The sequence below is a fragment of the Vidua macroura genome, chromosome 3 (assembly GCF_024509145.1).
Source record: "Vidua macroura isolate BioBank_ID:100142 chromosome 3, ASM2450914v1, whole genome shotgun sequence".
Classification (NCBI taxonomy): domain Eukaryota; kingdom Metazoa; phylum Chordata; class Aves; order Passeriformes; family Viduidae; genus Vidua; species Vidua macroura.
The window spans coordinates 73,924,653-73,940,460 of NC_071573.1; the positions used below are offsets into that span (position 1 = coordinate 73,924,653).

Genomic DNA, 15,808 nt, shown 5'->3' on the forward strand with positions numbered 1-15,808 from the left:
TATTTCCTCAATATCTTGTAGAAGTAAGATTCCTTAATATGAAACAGATAAATTAAAGAACTGGATTACTTCTCTTTGGTCATTAAAAAACACCAGCAAAGTCACATAATAAATTTTGTATGAATTGCCCTTACTCATACTTTGTCTATGTATTTTCATGTTTTATTTCTGAGTTTAAAAGCAAAGTGCTGTTCTTGGAATAGGAATTGATATACTGTAAATTTAATTGCATAATAAAATTTATCTTTCACAGATCACTCTAAATTGCTTGATACATAGTAGATAATCCATAAAGATAGAGATTATTTTAATATGGATGTGATATTTGTTTTTCAGGTGCAGCAGCTGAATCATATGGATGAAGTATGTTATGAAAGTGTGCTGAAGCAAATAATGGCTGGACACCAGGTATTTATTTTTTAGTTTAGTATCCATTCATAACATACATAAAAATCATCACAGTGATGTATTAAGAATTATTATTTTATGATATGTCACTTCAGAGGTAGCCTCTAACCCTACAAACACTTCATAGAAACAGCATGCAAGAAAATATAAACTGACTAAATAGTGGTAGCTTCTAACAGAGGTCACAATTCCCAGTACTTTATATATCCATAAAGTAATTAATGTGTATTTATGTCACGTCTTTAAAAATTATATGGCAAAGTAGGTCAGTACTTTAGATACCTTACAACAGGTACACTTAAAGATTAAAAAAATAAAAAATGGCGCACTTAATTATTCTTAGCCTTTCCTGTATCTTTCAAATTCTAGTCTTTTGTGTTAGAGATGAGAGATGAGAATTACTCAGCGTTCAAGACATGGTATGTAAGGGTTCAGCACATGTCATTTGAAATGTCCTAGGGTTTGTGTTTTGTTTTCTTTTTAGAGGAAGTAATCCTTCATTTCGCTTTACAGTAGAGGTTTCTGCAGTGAATTTTCAAGTCTGACAATCCCCTCAACTAAGAATATGGGCCTAACTCATTTGCCTGAGTAGTTTTTCATTCTGTTATGATTGTGGCCCTGAATTACTCCCACACAATGTCTCATTTTTGTTAGAACTTTGCACATAAAGCAGGTATGGCACTTATTCAAAGCAAGAACAAATGCTAGTGCTCTACGATGCTTGAAGGGACTTTTCAGTAAATAACATTTATATAAAAGGGGGAAACTCTGTCCTGTACAGTTGCGCTAAGAAGTGCACATTTTTTGCTTTTCACAAAAAAATTCATTGTGTTTTGTGAAAGATGGACAGTTGGTTTATGACTTGGGAAGGGAAAAAATACTTCAGCAACAGCCTCCTAGTCTTCCTGCCCCACTGCCTTGCTTTAACTCCATTCTTCCACTTATCTTCTCTTGTTGATATCAGTTATTGTTGTTACGTTCAGAAAACTTTCATGAAGTTTACTTATGGAAATACTGTTATTTTCCTGAGTGAAGACTGTTAATTAAATTTTTTAGCAGGACCAAGGGAACTTTTGTTTGTTTTCTCCTCATTGTCAATTATGCAAAAACATTACCAAATTGCTAACGCTGAAGTGCATTTAGTTTCTTATCTTTCATTTCTTGTTTTGATTTTGTTTATTTTCACTTGCTGAAGTGCAAGTGGCAGAGTCTTTAAATCAGTAGTATCTAAGTAATGTTATCTTGGATTCCCAGCGGGGAGTCTGTATGCTGTTTTGGCATATTTACTGCACCTTTCTTCCCCTCTCTGTTCTTCATGCTGAGGAAAAAAAGTGACTGCAAACATATATGATATTCTTTGAAAAGATTCAAGTACAGTAAATTGTTTAATTCTAGTAGGAGATGTTTATGTAGCTTTTCTTAAGAATAGTTTTCATTCTTGTGCTAGTAGCTGAATGCATGAGTGTTTTGTTTTAGGGCATGAGCTGCAGTTTTAAGAGGTGAAGAGAAGAACTGGTCTGCTTAATGTTACAGTTTCAGCAAGGGACACTGTTGCTGATCTCAGTTTCTGAAAATTGTATTTCAAACCAACAGCCATATAAGTATAATTTTGGACAAAGCAGAAGCGTGGTTTCCCTTGCTATCTAAATGCTGGTTTGATTTCAGAACACTTTGGTTAATTTGATTCATATGGTTTTAAATTTTCTTTGTTTGAAAGTGTTCATTCTGCTGTGTTGCAGAACTCTCATTTAGAACATGTAAATAGCAACCAGTTACACTGGACTTTTCTTGGGACTATTTAATTCATATTGGTCTTGATATTTATTAAACAAAATACCATAACCTGAAATGAATTATATACAAGTACCAGTATACAGGCTTTGACAATGCAGAATCAAGCATATCAGCTCATTGTCTAATTATAATGCGTAGTACTGTACCACATGAAAAATTGGAGTTTTCCTTTTAATCAATGTGCTATAACAAGTGATCTGTCTAATCATTAGACCAACTGCAGATGTTTAAAAAGTGGGGGGGAAAAAAGGTCATGTAGATATATCTGCATTGAGATGTCTGCCCCATAGTGGAAGATTAATATTATGAGCAAATATTATTAGTATTACAGTAGAAAGGTTTTCTTTGGTGTCTTTTCACAATTTTGAGAATGCCCTTTGATTTTCTAAGTTTCCAGAAACCCATTACCTTGTGTCCACATTCACCATAGGCTGGTTTCAACATGCTCTGTTACCTTTCTCAGCTTGTGTTATCCAAAACAGTTGTATTTATTAACGTTATATATGTGCAAACTTCATATGCTTTTTAACAAAGCTGTGATTGCTTCTAAATATATTTCTTTAAAAGACGTATTTATCTCTTCCCCCCAAATACTTAAGAAAAAATTTCCATAGGTGTTGTGTATCTGTATGACATTCAGGACATGGTTGAGATTTTATATCTATTCAGGCAATAATGTATGACAGGCACAGATCACATTAGCAATGCTCCAGAGAGCCTAAAACCTCTGTTCTGTTTTATACTGAAATGCACAAAAGAAATACCAGAACCAGAGAAAAACACTTGCCCTCACTAAAGTTGCTTGAGTTAATGTAGATCTTCCTGTGGCCATCAAGCTTTCAAAATGTTGTCTCTTTTAAGATTCTTGACCAGAGTCTTTGGAACGTCTTAATGAATTAAATTCAGCATTGTTTATCTATTGTTCTGTTCATTCTCAAAGAATTCTATCATAGCAGAACTGAATAATGTACCCTTATGGGATTCATGCTGATGTGTCACTGTCATATTGTAGGTTGGAGTGTGAGGTTTGGCTAGAGTTACACGTCCATGTGTTTTTATTAGATGTACGTGTATTTTCATTTTTTAAGGCTAAGGTTGGTAGGAGTAGTTGCATTTTATAGGCATGTGTTTTGACAGATGGAGAGAAGTTTTTTATGTTGATTTTTCAACATTCATCCTCTGCAAGGCTTCCAGCTCTTCCTGGCAACTGGGAAATTAAGAATTGGTGCTTCAGTCTTTAATTTTGATCCATCTGCTCAAACTAATGAGATATCTCATTTGTAGGCTTCACTTTGAATTACCAAATGCAACTGAAACAATAACATTTGTCTTAGAGCACCATTCTTCTCTTGTTTAACTTGAGGAAGTTTGATAAATGGCTTGCCCTACTGACTTTTCTGGGGTTTTTGTTATAGAAACTTCCTGTTGTGACTGAAGAAGATGTCCCAAAGGTTTCCAAGTACTTTTCAAATCAGTGTGCTCATTTGGAAGGATTACTAACAGTGTAGAAATTCACTGGAAGTTTTCTCTGGCAGATCCTACCTCCTAAGACAGCTTTAAGTGAGAACCTGTAGAGCTGTTAGGTCTGCTTTTCTGGGACTGTCCTTCCATGCTTGATATTAGTTGATGAATATCTGTTTTCATGTCATACTTTGAATTTGCTATGTTCTGATATAATCTACGAAGATGCTCAATCTTCCTGGACTAATTTGCAGTCAGAGTTTTATTTCTACCTCTTAATAAACCAAGATATTTTAAATTAAGAAAGAAAAAACTTTGTCAGAAAATATGACTCCATGCTCAGTTGCAGGTGGAGTATTTTTTCCAGCATTTCTCTTCCAGGATGCTCTTCACTTGAAGACTAGGTGAAGGCTGAGGGACTGAAAATTATCATTCCCTCAGTGTTATTACAGCTGTATTTTTTCAGACTGTCACCAGTAGTAGGCCACATCAACCAAAAGGATTATGTCAGATACAAAGTTGAAAAAAAATTCAAATTTTACAGCCCTGTGAGAAGGGCATCTAATGGCTACAAGTTCAGGGGTGCAAGTAGCATCTGTCTGGGACAGCCTGTGGAGAACCTCATGAGATCAGCAAAGATAGTGACTGAAGACTGCACGTGTCAGCATCATTTTTCTAAAAAACTGAAACATTACATTTCTGGCCAGGTGCGTGTCAGCACAGGCAGGTGTCCAGAACAGCCACAAACCCAGGCTGAAATGCAGAGAGTTAATTTTTTTTCATCACCTCTCTAAAAGGAGGACCCTGAAGCAGCTCCTGGGCAGCAGAGACACAGGAGGGGCAGCGCAGGCACTGCTGGGCTCAGCCCATCCTGATGGGCAGTGGGGCTGCTGTTTGTACCCAATTACCACATATTGTACCATCCTACTGGGGTACTTTTTATGTTTTCTGACCTTTGATCTCTCTCTCAGGACAGCAATCTCAGGCTTGTCCATGAGAGTACCTCCAAGTCTCTGTGAACACCTTTGTTATCTCAACACAGATTTTCTACTTTTCAAAACAGACAGAGGATAAACAGGAGTGGACATAATATATGGGATTTCCCATACTGTTAATTTCCAGGCCTAGGCAATCCCAGCTGCAAGGTCACTTCAGTGAATCTACCATCCTGCTCACCATTCTTCTGCTTTTAATCTTCTCCTTCCAATAACAGTTCAGGACAATGCATATCATACTGTATTTATCTTAACAATTTATGACAATAACATGACACCCTTGTCATGTTGTGATTTGAGAAATAACAGTATTGTTAGGAGTTTTGAGAAATAACATAGTATGTTTAAGATTTTGGTTATTCCTCTGAAGTATATCATGTGTAAATTTTGATTTCATGTTAAATTCCTTTATCTAATATATTGAACTGCTGCTCTCTTTGTCAAGGTTCAGTTGTTTAAGTTGTATAAGTTAGTATCCTAGGGAATGAACTATTTTTCATCTTGACTCATATATTCACACCCATTATGTCTCCTGCTTTTACTGAGCTTTTGCAGGTTTATCTCATTCGTTTGGTGACCAGGAGCTGATCTCACATTTCTCTTATTGCCCTTATCACCTCTTAAATATTTTGCTGTTATGAGTTTGTCAGAACCTTACACTTTGATTTTCTTTTTTTTTTGGTCTGAAATTCTTTCTAGTAAAAAATCCCATAAATTTACTGTATTATCAATTAGAAGAGTTGTTGTTGAAGTCTTTGAAAGTTTTTGAAGGAGGTTCCTTCTCAAACTGCAGTCATAAAACTCTTCTTTCGCCACTCTCCCCGGGCTATGCACCTCTTTTGATTCTCCATTTTCTTATTTTTTTCTTAAAAATGATTTTTTTTTAATATTATTTTAACCTCCAGAACAAGTCCTATGTTTTCTTTGCCCTTGGTGTTGTTTCAGCAGGTCTCTTACATTTTCTCTCTGCACCTTATTTTCCTGTATGGCTTTTTTTGCTGACTTTCAATACTCTGTGACTCATCTTCAGTCACAGGCATCTAAATTTCATTCCTGGTTCCATATCCAATGCACTTTGCTCCTTTGCCATTTTGTCTGTTTAAGATAGGTTTTTACTTGGAGTGCCTTTGGCATTCTCTCATTGTCTGAAACCTCTTCCTTTTTAAGACAATAATTCCTGTTTTCCCATTGCTTTCGAGACTTTTCTGTGCAAGTCTGACATGACAGTGTCTTTCCTTTCACTAGCCCTGAGTTGGACTTGGCAATCCATGACTGTGCCTTCTGGCTCGGCTTTTTCTGTGATTCCTTCAAAGTTCATTTTCTCACTGAGCATGGTGTTTTCAGCTCACAGCAAAACCTGGCTGTTCTGTGGGAGTTCTGACACCTTTCTGTGGTCCTCATTCCCTTGCCTTTTATGGTTCAAGGTGTCAGTACATAAGTACATTGAGGTTCAAGGTGTCAGTACATAAATCCTGAGGAGACATCATGGCTTTACAAGTGGTTTCACTATGCAAGGAACAGCTTTTCGAGTGGGGAAAGATGTCAAATTGTCTGTTGCAAAGAACTTGGATTTTTGAAATGCTGTATGATACTGAAAGCCTCAACATAACATCACAAAGGGAGTGCAGTAGGAGTAAAAATTACAAAAATTGTACAAAATTAGCAACAGCTCCTCTTATCTAAAGCTAATAACTGCAAAGCAGTAGAGATACAACCCTTTTTTGAATTAACATGCTAGAAATCTCACTACTGGGATGAAAAATGTGGATGAAAAGTAACAATGAACAGCTTTATACAAACCATCTGTTCTTGTTGAGGCACTGTGAGTGGTGATTTCGATCTGCCCATTTTGTGCTTATTTCAGTTCAGTTTTTTTAACCTTTTGAAGAAAGTGCTTTATGAATTACATTGTTGGTTTCTGAGCATTTACTTTTCTCATTTAAACTAGTTTTTTAGGTTTTGCTGGATAGTGTTCTCTTCTGCTTTTGCAGTATTTTCTCAACTGCATCTGATTTACCTGTCACGAGCTTTTACCTTCTATCTTTTAAAATTAAACAAATGTGCAGAATAGAGCCATATATAGTTGTAACACTTTTAATTAGTGTATTCATTGGGTGGTTACTATGCAGTTTTCTGGAGATCAAGATTGCTTTATTAATTATAATTTATGTTCTTAATTAAAATATTGTCTTACACTGGTCCACATTTAGTTCATTGGAAATAATTTTGAGATACATTTTTTTAAAAAAATGGAATTATTTCTAAGTCTCACCTTGCACAGATTTTTGATATTTACTCTTTCAAATTAGGATTTTTGTTGTCTCAGATCAGAAGCAAAATGTCCTTAAACTTATGTGGTCAGAACTGGTTCTATGATGCATATTGCACATAAAGCATTCACTTTGTCTGTAATTGTTCTCTATGTACAACAATTGACTTGAACTTTGCAGTACTTAGAAGTGTCATCTTGTTTTTCTGAGCTATCTTAAATTAAAAAAGAAACAGAGTAGTTAATTTAAATCTATTATATTAAATTGTCAGCAGTGAATTTGACAGGTATTAATTTCATCCGTAAAAATGATGGATTAAATTTCTTTATTATCAGTTTTCCAGCTGTTATTTGGCTGCAGAAGCTGTGTGAAGATAAAAGTTTAATAAGCTTAGTTACTGGAGCTGTTGACAATGCTTTTATAGCCATGTCTTGAGATAAGATTTAATAAAACAATATTATTTTCAGAGGTCTCTCTGGGACTTAGTACCTTGAGAATTAAGCTTGTCCTCGTATTTTTTTCCTGGGTGAAATAGTGTTTATAGCATGCTTTGGACAAATAAGTCTGGGAAGTTACAGATTTTATTAACATGTATTCTTCATCTAGATTGGGCTTTTTTCTCGATTTTCATTTTAGAGCTTAAAGAGTTTATTTTAGCTTGAGTTTTTGTACCTCTGTATCTGTACAGATTGTTTCTCTTTCATCATCTGGTGTAGCTTATTTGCATATATATGTGTATATATTGCTTCTACGTTTGTATGTGTGCACATGTATGAATAAAATACACAAAAATACACAAAGGTAAAGTGACCTGACAGGATAACTGACTTATGACTGATTAAAACGTTATTTCTCTGTCAGCTGATTAAATGAAGAATTGAGGTTTTGGATCATTTTCTTTTGCAGTTTTTGTACAATTAGGGCCTACTTCTATATGTGATTTAACAAAATTACAAAGTGGTTCAGTGATGGTGCACTATTTTTATGTTCTGCCTCTTCATCATTTATTTATGGTCTTCATTTCCACAATAACTGCCTTTTCAACTTTAAGGGTATAATAGTTAATATAATCTTATGTCTGTATAAATGAAATTTTGTTTCTTACTTTAATTGAAAATAGTATATTGATGTGCCATGCACATCAAAAAGTGCTTTATACCAGATGGTTCATATTATTGTCAAATGATATGTATGTACTATTTTTCTCTATATTTTCTGGCCAAATTAATTTGATTTTCGACATATACCTTGTCAGCTGCCTTTATGAACAGCTGAGGAAATTGCTGGAAATGGATGCCATAACAAGTTATGTGTATAAAACCCCATAATTCTTCAATTAGGGAGCCTTCTAAATGTTTGTGGGCAATGTTTCACTGCAGTATGCTAATTTTTGTATGTATGTTTGTATTTATATAGTAGTTTGTCTGTATATTTGTACTCAGGTGTTCACAATGAATTTATGTAGACCAGAAACACCAATTTAATGTATTCTCATTAATTATGAGTACATGAGGTGTTCAGTTTATGTCTGCAGTCTTGCACAGCTACACAGTGTTGTCAGTATTGGTAATTACAGCCATCTAAGGTAGCAAGTGCTACTATTTAGAATTATTCTTCTTCTGATATTACGAATTTGCATTGAATCATTAAAACAAAAAAAATCAAATTTAATTCCAGATGAGCAACTTTTCATAGCCTAAAATTTTGTTTAAATGAAGTAATTGATAGTTACATCCTGAGCCAGTTGGCATCTTGTGAATGACCTAAGTGTTGAGTTGCAGATTTACTGCTTGCAAGTGTGGCAAAGGCAGCTTGACCAGTCTTGCAGCCATATATGATGAGTTTTAGTAGCTCTGTGTTAAAAGCTGTTTCTCAGATATGACACTGCAGACCATTAGCAGTCTAGAAGATTGTGGGAAGTTAAGTCTGTTCATTTCTGTCAGCTGCACATTATTTTTCAATTCAGTAATGGCAAGGTTAAATTATACTCCAAAAGATACATTAAGCATTGTCAGTGGTTCAAAGCTTTTGAAAATTCTTGCCCTGTAGTTCTGAAAGAAATGGATCTGTGTGCTTAATTTATCATGATAGTATCAACTATGTAAATAAACAACCTGATTTTTATCAAAACATCTGTAAATTATTACCAAGGCAGCTATTGTCCACCAAGATCTTATGCCTGTCAGTCTTTTAACAGGTGTAACCTGAGAATCCAATGGTAATGTTGGTGGGTTTCAATTAGAAATACACAGAAACATGGGTTGCTGTGGAAAATAAAGTATTTTGAGGAATCCATGAGGATGGAAAATAAATTTTCACTAAGATGCATCAGGAAATTGACTTTATACTTCTAATCATTTTCCAGACTATGAAGTTTCTCATTTGTGTAATTCTGTGGTGTTGAGAGTTTTCTTTGTGCCTACTGATAAGGTGATTCCAAAATATATTGCATTTGGATAATTGCATGCCTTTTAATCATGAGGTATTTATGATACTCTTATTTAGGCAAGGATATTTTGAGAAGGACTAGGTATGTAGCATGTGGGTTTAGGAACGAGATTCAATTTGTTCAAGCACAGTTTATTACCATTAACAATAAATTCAACATTTAAGTTGTTCATAACTTATTACGTTTCATATGAAAAACACTGCTTGTCCTTGAAAGCAGTTTTTTAATTTTTGGGTGATATAGAAAACCTGTTGATTAGGAGCAAAAATCTGGATAAAGGTCTGTCTTTAAATCAGTACTGATAAAAAATGAAAAAATCATGACTGTTCTTTTAATTGTTTAGTAGGTTTATGTTGCCAAAACCAGAAGATAGAGATGGCAACTGGCAAAATGGCAACTTTCTTAATCTTTTTTTGCTTAGAGTAAAAGTAAAGGGAATAGATAAAAAGATTTCTCCAGTATCTTCTATGTTCCTCTCCTTTAGTAAAGCTGAAGAGAATCTGCTTATGACTACTGACTCCTGGGTCATTTTTGTGTATTATGAATGTTATACATGTGAGTACAGATTTGAAAACATAAGAAGAGACATGGTGAACATGACAACTCTTAATCTAGAGTGATATTTGTTGAAAATATAGTTTATTATACCATAGAAACATATTTTGTTATACAAAGTCAAAATAGTTAGTGTCAAAAAAGGACAAAGGGAAATGCTTGAAACAAATTATTGCATGATCTTGTTTTTCTAAAAAAAGATACAGTGAAAAGCTGCTTATAATTTTGAATAATAATTGTCATTCAAGTCCATTGGCATCTGCAAAAATGCAATTGTTAACTGCCTAATGACATATATTTGCATAGTAATAGACTAGCTATTCTTGCTTAATTTTCTATACAAGAATAGTTATTGCTATTTCTATTTCTATCCTGTCAATTAACATTCAGAATAATTTCTACTACCTGTAGAAGTCAGTGAAGTATTGTTTGTTTGTCTTATTTTTAATTCACCCTCTGCTTTAATTTTCACTCTATTCATTTTTCCTCTGCAATTTGTAATATATTTGGCTAAATGGAAGATAGCACAGATCCTATTATAGTGTTCTCAAACAGGTTTTCTTTAGTGGAAGATGTATATGACTGTTGTTTAAAGGCAGAATCATGAAGTTTCATGTGGGCAAGTAATTTTCACTTGAAGCATCCTCCCATAAGTGCTGCTGCATGAACACTGGCTGTTCTCCAGTGTAAAAGTTTGATGTCATGGGAGTTTCCTGTTTTAATGCTAGAGGCTCAGTGCCACTTAAAGTCCATAACTGTTTTATCCACATCCATATATCCATAGCCTGGAAATGACAGCAAACCCCTATGTCTCAGTTTTACACAGTGGCAGAGGACACAATGTCACGTTTTATATGGGAATAGCTGAGTGCCTCTCTGAAATGCCTGTGCAGTGCTACAGGCAGCATATGGAACAAAAGGGAGAAATTAGGGATTTGCATCCCTAATTGCCGAGCTAAGATGTTCTTGAAATCAGAGATGTGATGTGATGCCTCACATGACTGATTGCTGCAATGGGTGGAAACAGAATCTAGAGCAAGGTCAAGGTTAGGGCAGCAAGAAACTTGTGTGTGGGAGCACAGCAGGGATACCTGGAGCTCTGCCTAGGGATAGATGGTGAGCCAGCTGAGACTTTAGGAGGAGGATTAACCAGTAGATAGACATAAGCAATATTGTTGTGGGATTTTGCTACAGACACTGCTCAGGAATAAAGTAAATGAGGCCTTCTTCAGACAACTGGAAGAAGCTTCATGTTTGTAGTCCCTGGTCTTCTGGGGAGACTTTACCACCACAATATCTGCCAGAGACAGCACAGCAGAGGAAAAGCAATCCAGTAAGTTTCTGGAGTGCATTGATGACAATTTCCCAGCACAGATGATTGAGGAGCTGATGAAGGTTGATGCTGTGCTGTACCTTATAATTACAAGAAGGGAAAGACAGGTTGGGGATCTGAATGCTGGGAAATGTTTTGGCTGCAGTGACCATGAGATGGTGGAGTTCAAGGTTCTAATGGAGGGAACGAGGCAAAAAGCTGCACTATCCTGACTGCATGAGAACACTTTGTCCTTTTCAGAAATCTTGAAAGAGTCCTGTGACAGGTGATCTGGAAGAGCTAGGGGATTTTCAGGAATCAAATCTTCCAAGCTCAAGAACTGATGTGCAGAAAATCAAACAAACAGCCCAAGGCAAGTGTGGATGAGAAAGAAACTCCTGACAAACATGATAAGGAAGCAGTCAGGAGAGTAAAGTAAGGACTGAAGACCCAGGAGTAATATAAAACCACTGTCCAAGCATGCAGAAATAGGATTAGGAAAGCCAACTCTGAAGGTGAATCTGGCAAGGTGTATAAGGGGCAGTAGGAGGGGCTTCCACAAGTACAGCAGCAGCAGCCACAAGGCAGCTAAGGAAAATGATGGCTCTTTACTGAATGGGCAGCAAACCTTGTGACATAAAACATCTGTAACACTGAGCTGTTCAATGTCCTCTTTGCCTTGGTCTTGCTAGTAAGACTTGCCTAGGAATCCCAGAGTCCCTGAGGCCAATGGGAAAGATCATAGCAAAGACTTATCCTTAGTCATACCCTTACTGTAAGAGAAATGAAAATTAAGAATAAGAAATATGATAGTATTTCAGAATTTGTGTAATAGAGCATTTTTTACAGATAGATGTAGAACACACAAGGCAAAATGAAGGAAGGGCCAATAGGAAGAAAATAAAGAATTTCCAATATAACGTCCCTACCAGAACCCTTTACATAGTTTCATGAATGGCATGAAGATGAGTCAGAGGAGACTTAGGTTGGTTATTAGAAAAATGTTCTTCACCCAGAGAGTGCTTGGGGACTGGAACAGACTCCCCGGGGAAGTGGTCACAGCACCAAGCCTGACAGAATTCAAAAAGAATGGGGACAATGCTCTTGGGCACATGATGGGATTCTTGGAGTTGTCCTGTGCCAGGCCAGGAGGAGGACTTTGCTAATCCTTGTAGTTCTCTTCCAGCTCAAAAGATTCTGTGATTCATAAGCAATAAAAAAATTAGACGGGACTGTACAATAAATCATTCACTAGGGTAGTCACATTTTAAATAAATATACATTTCCACATTAAAAGAAATACAGAAATTGAAATTATAGGGCACATTTCTTTAAACAGTACAATTATTGCAGATAAATAAATGAGCAAGTGCACACTGCAATAGTAAAAATATCTGCATAGTCGAGTTATTACCCCTTAAAACCTAGTATATCAAAATAGAAGGGTAGTTAGATGGTGATATTAGATTTTTTATGAGATTATATAGTGTGTTTTGAAAAATCCTAGGTTTTGTTTAAACAGGGATGATCAGAGGTAATTTATTTGAGTGAATAAATCAAAATTTAGAGAATGATTAATGGCAATCTATCAAGACTTCAAAATATATCACCTTACTCTTTTGATTAGCTGATGAAACATTACATATTTCTTTGTTATTAATTAATATGTTCTATTAAAATATTGTATGGTATTGTGCAGCCTTGTTCTTCAGCACAGTTTCCTAAATATTTCTCTTGAATTTTATTTGACTTCTCAACCTTGAATGAAAATTAATATATTCCAATCCACATTATTTAATGTTATGTGATGAGTAAATGCAGTCTGCCTTTAAATTGTGAAGAATTTTTTGTAGAAAAGGAAGGATATAAAAAATGTCTCATTAGCACAAGTTTTTAGGCAGCTTAGTAATCCTTCAGTTTCTGTAGTAAAAGATCTTAGTACACATGCAAATTATATCAATATTTCTTTTAAATACAAGATGTACTAACATTAATTAAGATAATTAGAAAGTAAATTCAAATTCTCTTGTTGCCTTTGTAAGTGACAATCTGTTCAGCTTTTTCCATTCCCATGGTATTGTTTAATATGAGGAAGAACTTTAATATGCAAAATACAAAAATCTGCTAAAGCAAAAATAAGATATCTATGTTAAACTTTTTAGGCTGTAGTATAGGTCAACTTTTGAAATTTCTTATTTATTGCTGTTTTTTTAGTTATTAGTTCTGGATAGTTCTTCATGAGTTGCTGGATTTGGTGAGAGGAGTAAGAAATCACATTTATACACTGCTATGCAATCAGTTAGATCTGATAATCTAAGATATCCTGATTTAGCATAATTTCTGATCATGAGCCATTAGTGAGCTCTGTGTGTTGTTTTCATGTATATTTTGGATGCAATATACTCTTCATTCTGTAAATGTTGGGCATTGCAATTTTGAATTGTATCTTGGCAGTTAGGGAGAAATCACAGCATGAGAGAAAAGCAGTTTTATTACTCTTTAGAATTAGGCTACATGTGAGTGAGTTTTACTTAGTCTGTAATGTGGTTCCTTTTAATGATGTGGAGGGAGATGTTTTTAACATAAATAGGTGCCATTAGCAGTCCTTGGGGAAAAGTGTTGAAACCTTTGTAGGAATTGAGTTTTGTAAAATACTTGGAGGAGTTTTCATGCTGACCTTAAGAGAGAAAATGTTTGGACAGATTAATCTGTTGATCAGTATCCCTAATTGTTCATTTTCAATAGAAGTAATACTCAGATCAAGAACCCCATAAGAACATGTTATATGGATTTAGCTGTGTGAAGCCAAACAGTGTCTTGAGACTAAAATATAGATGCTTGTTTCTTTACCACATAATTAATATCAGCATTGAATTACATAAATTCATTCTTTAGTCTTAGTTTCTTTGGAAGGTATGTTGCAAAGTGGCTGGAAAAACCTAGGCCTTCTCTCATCAAGGAGAGGTGTTCAGTAAGAGAATTGCTGAACTTAAGCATTCAAGTGACTAGCACTTTTAATAGGAAGATGGAAAGAGGACTGAAAGAGTCAGCATGTTTCCCCAGAAAAATGATGAAACATTTTAAGACTATCATAGAGAATATCAGTTTGAGATATGTATTTTCCAGTGGGAAAAGTTAATCCAAGCATCTTTGCTGTCCAAGGCAGAAGAAATGTATTTCAAGGTATTTCAAGTACCTGATTATACATTTTTAGTAATAATAGCACACTTCTCTGTGCTTTGGTGATGCACTAACATGTTTCATAAAGGTTAAAACCTGGAATATGCAACTCTTTGGGGAATGCAAGCAGTTCCTACTGTGAATTTTAAACAAAGTTTTCGGTAAAAGATTTGATTTGTTTTATACTTTGTGAAAATTCTGACTAGGTAACCTAGCTAGAGACATTTGCTTTCTCGTTTCTTGTGTATTTTTTATTATTTAAAAGCTTTGGTTTCAGGAGAGCAGCAGCAGACGCTTTCAGCACTAGGGCTATATACACCAGAGCTGGCTTTGAACTGCAAAGTACAGATCTAATTACACAGCTTGTAACTGTGGAACCACTTCTCTCTATTCTAAATTACTTTTCCTAACTTATTTGCATAATGTAATGCACAGAGATTTTGCCACTGAAATATAATATTCTCTGACACAGTTAGGACAGGCTAAATTAACCCTCCTAAGACTATATTGCTGTCTTACAGTATATTTGATGAATGTTTACTGATTTCATTGGGAAAAAAACATCCAACAAGGTGTTATATGTCAATTCTTAGCTAGGGCTGGTTCTTTAAAAGCATGTTTTGATGTACAGAGATTACAAGATGTAACAGAATGTACAGAGATTGTTGTCTGTCTGAAAAGTTCTTTTTTTTGCTCAACAATTTTGCAACCACTTTAAATTTTTTCAGGTGTTGATATGTGATCATTTAATACATAAAAACCAATGAATTCAGCTGTACGTTATTAAACCAGTGGCAGATAAATATCAAAGAAAAGTGCTGCACATCTGAAAATTAAATGTCTCTAAGAATTGTAGAACGGCTTCTGGGTAGAGGGCAGTTACACAATGCTTGTTTCTTAGTTATTGTCTTCATACTAAGTAAGGTCTTAATGAATGAATGATTGCTGTGGTGTCAAAGATTGTCATACATGTAGGCAGAAGCTTTACAAATCATAACTGAAGTTTTATTCCAAGCCTCTGCTAACTAAAAGCAGAAACGTGTGCTTTTTCTTTTTATACTTGATGGATTTATTGAAATTTATTGAGTATAATAAGCAGGAGAGAAAGGGAACTCAATGTGGTCCAAATCCATCTGTCTCATTCCATTTCCTGAAGCGTGTATACTGAGTGCCTCTGACTATCAAAGTTTCTAAAGCCCACAGGGTTGTTTCTAGACATATATTATGGCAGGCAGTAATCAGAAAGGAATATTTTAGTTGTTTTTAGCTAAAAGACTCCAACTCTTTTTTGAGATCTCTTGACATTCTCAACAGCATGAAAAAAAAAGTAAAAACATTTCTCTCAAACAATTTGATTAGTGTTTTCATGGCTTTTGAGTATTGC

At 35.0% G+C, this 15,808-nt stretch overlaps 1 protein-coding gene across 2 annotated transcripts in view; it reads left to right on the top strand.

Annotated features, from left to right (window-relative positions):
• ASCC3 (activating signal cointegrator 1 complex subunit 3) overlaps positions 1–15,808 on the top strand; it is a 252,134-nt gene that overhangs the window by 108,273 nt on the left and 128,053 nt on the right. For both annotated transcript variants that reach the window (XM_053972459.1, XM_053972460.1), the window contains exon 13: positions 337–408. In XM_053972459.1, the coding sequence (XP_053828434.1) occupies positions 337–408 (72 nt within the window). The remainder of the gene's footprint in view (positions 1–336; positions 409–15,808) is intronic.